General features: G+C 52.6%; 1 protein-coding gene across 1 annotated transcript; it reads left to right on the forward strand.

Moving 5' to 3' along the window:
* Positions 1-270: 270 nt before the first annotated feature.
* Positions 271-1,941, forward strand: PODANS_1_7400 (uncharacterized protein; the record flags this gene model as incomplete). Its single annotated transcript, XM_001912928.1, has 3 exons — positions 271-888; positions 1,084-1,103; positions 1,776-1,941. 3 exons carry the CDS (start codon positions 271-273, stop codon positions 1,939-1,941), a joined length of 804 nt encoding a protein of 267 aa, XP_001912963.1.
* Positions 1,942-2,386: the final 445 nt, after the last annotated feature.

The raw sequence follows: 2,386 nt of genomic DNA on the forward strand, positions 1-2,386 counted from the left end.
GTCGCAAGGCTTCAAGATGGCTGTCGTCTGATCGATGGTGGGGTTGATGGAGTGGCCCGCACAAGCCAACTGATGAACAGGGAGCTCTGCAGTCCAGATTCCTGGAAATCGATCAAGAGTCTAGAACGTTTAAACGTCTCCGCCCTTCTCCTCCCGCCCCCGCAAGTCACGTCACAAACAAGGGTCTCTTCTCGGCACGATATTCCCAGAGGAACCTGCAAGTCAACAACTTCCATCCCATCCTAACCCAACATCTTCATCTTGAGCCGAATGCGAACAACTCCGGACCACACGGAGTACATACCTACCTGCCGTCTGAACCTGCTGGATCGTGTCCCCCCTTCTGTCAAATTCAACTCCAGCACGTGGACTGTTGAGGACAAGTGCGGTTTACGAGGCTACGGCCAGCGCCCAAAGAAAAAAGGCAAAGCCAAGCTCCGACAACACACCTCCGCTGAGCCAAGCCTTGTGGGGAGCTGTCGCAAAAGCGCTCGACACCCAGTCATCGCCCAAAACGCCATAGCCTTGCTGCAAAAATCGTACGTTTGTCTGAGAGGAGTCTGTTGGTGTCAAGCATTTGCGGTTTCAACAGGGCACATCGGCAGCACCGACTACGGAACCGCTGTTCCAGCTGCTGCGCTATTGAACTTTGGACCATCACAAACCTCACGGCCATTTTTCGGTGGATATCGCGGCATCGGCCTTTGTTTCTTTTTTACCAAAACTCACTCACTCTACAATTTCCTGATATCAATACCGAACATGGCGTCGCCGAACTCCCCACCCGAGAACGGTGCCTCCGAGACGGAGCCGCCTCGGAATGAGAATTCGTCATCTTCGTCGTCGTCGCCGCTCCCCTCAGCGTCGGTTGGTGAGAACTTGGCGCAGGTAAGCGATCTGTCCCACGACATATAGACGATGCCATGCAAGCAAAGCATAGTTGCTGGGCTGGTGAAGGTGCCGGTATAGCTTTCGATACCGGCAATGCCATTCATTCTATCTCCGTGCCTTTTCCCCTATTCATACCTCGTCTCCAGCCGGACGCTTTTTGCTGACGTCCTGTCTCTTGCCGTTGCGGTCCAGGCCCTAAAAGATCTTGCTAGGTATGATGCGGCTTTCATTTCTCGGTGTTTTATTCGAATGTTCATGGCAACTCCCGTAGCATCCCGGCTCGGCCCTGCGTGGGCGTTGGCAAACGCATATCCACATGGCATGAGATATCCAGGGTCTCTTTGCCGCCTTACCCCTTACGAATAGGGTTTTAACATTGCTCCCTGCATGCCGCTCCCTTTGGCCAACATATCTGTGGTTTTCTACGTATACACCGCTCCTCAAAGAGGAGAAAGATCAGAGATTCCGGCAGCCCTGTCTGAAGTCAGCAGGACACGCTTCCGAGCCACAGCTTAGCTTCCTACGGATAGTTTCCCCTGCCCTCTGGTTGGGTAGAATGCTCAGAAGGGCCCAAATACTGCATGGTCCACCCGTCGCAATGGTTGCCGTGTGAATGACGCGGCGGGCTGAGATCCGGCCCCCTTCCTACCTAGGTATCACCCAACAGGAATTTGTCCACATCCCCCCTTTACATCCGAAAAGCTTCGGCACTCCAGTCCAACTCCTGGCCACGAGGGAGGAAGAGAAACCACAGTTCAAGGACGACGAGATCAGTCTTTACTATGGCATATCGCCCGATCTGGACGGTGGTCCCGCAGAGCACAGATCGTGAACCAGATGATTGTGTTAGGTTGCAGCCCGCTGATCAACATGAAAACAAACAGGGGCGAGCAGACTGCCACGGCGTTGGAGAACGACCTGACCAAGTTAGAGAGCAAGTTGGATGAGATTTTGGCCTCGTTGGGGGTCAACATTGACGACCTGGAGGAGGGGGAGGACTCCACCAATGCCGACAAACAGAGCAACGGGGAGGTCGACGGCAAGAAGTGATGGACGGCATGGGTGGTAGGGACGATTTACGATGGGTATGACTAGATGAGACGAGATAAAGACGATAGACGGCAGTTGCTACAGTACATGCGAGCCTATACATGTTGTTGTATGCTTACTTCCTAGAGGCAACCTGTCATAACACTTTCGAACACCCTTGTTTCTTTCCCAGTGCTTTAACAGTACTGAGAAAGCAAGTCTGGTTGCGGGTTATCTTGGACTGACCTGTTTCATAGAGAGACTGGGGCCAAACCCCTTGAGCATTGGGTTTTTTGCGTATAAGCCTTGCCAGTTGAGCTGCGGGGAAGCCATATCCCAATGGAACTACACGCTGACTGATAAAGAACACAGAATGTCACTTTTATTTCATCACGACGACCTCATATTCTAGATGGCGACATTAGCAACTACGGCGGACATGAGGAACACATCTATCCACAGAAGA

Source organism: Podospora anserina, chromosome 1, assembly GCF_000226545.1.
Source record: "Podospora anserina S mat+ genomic DNA chromosome 1, supercontig 1".
NCBI lineage: Eukaryota > Fungi > Ascomycota > Sordariomycetes > Sordariales > Podosporaceae > Podospora > Podospora anserina.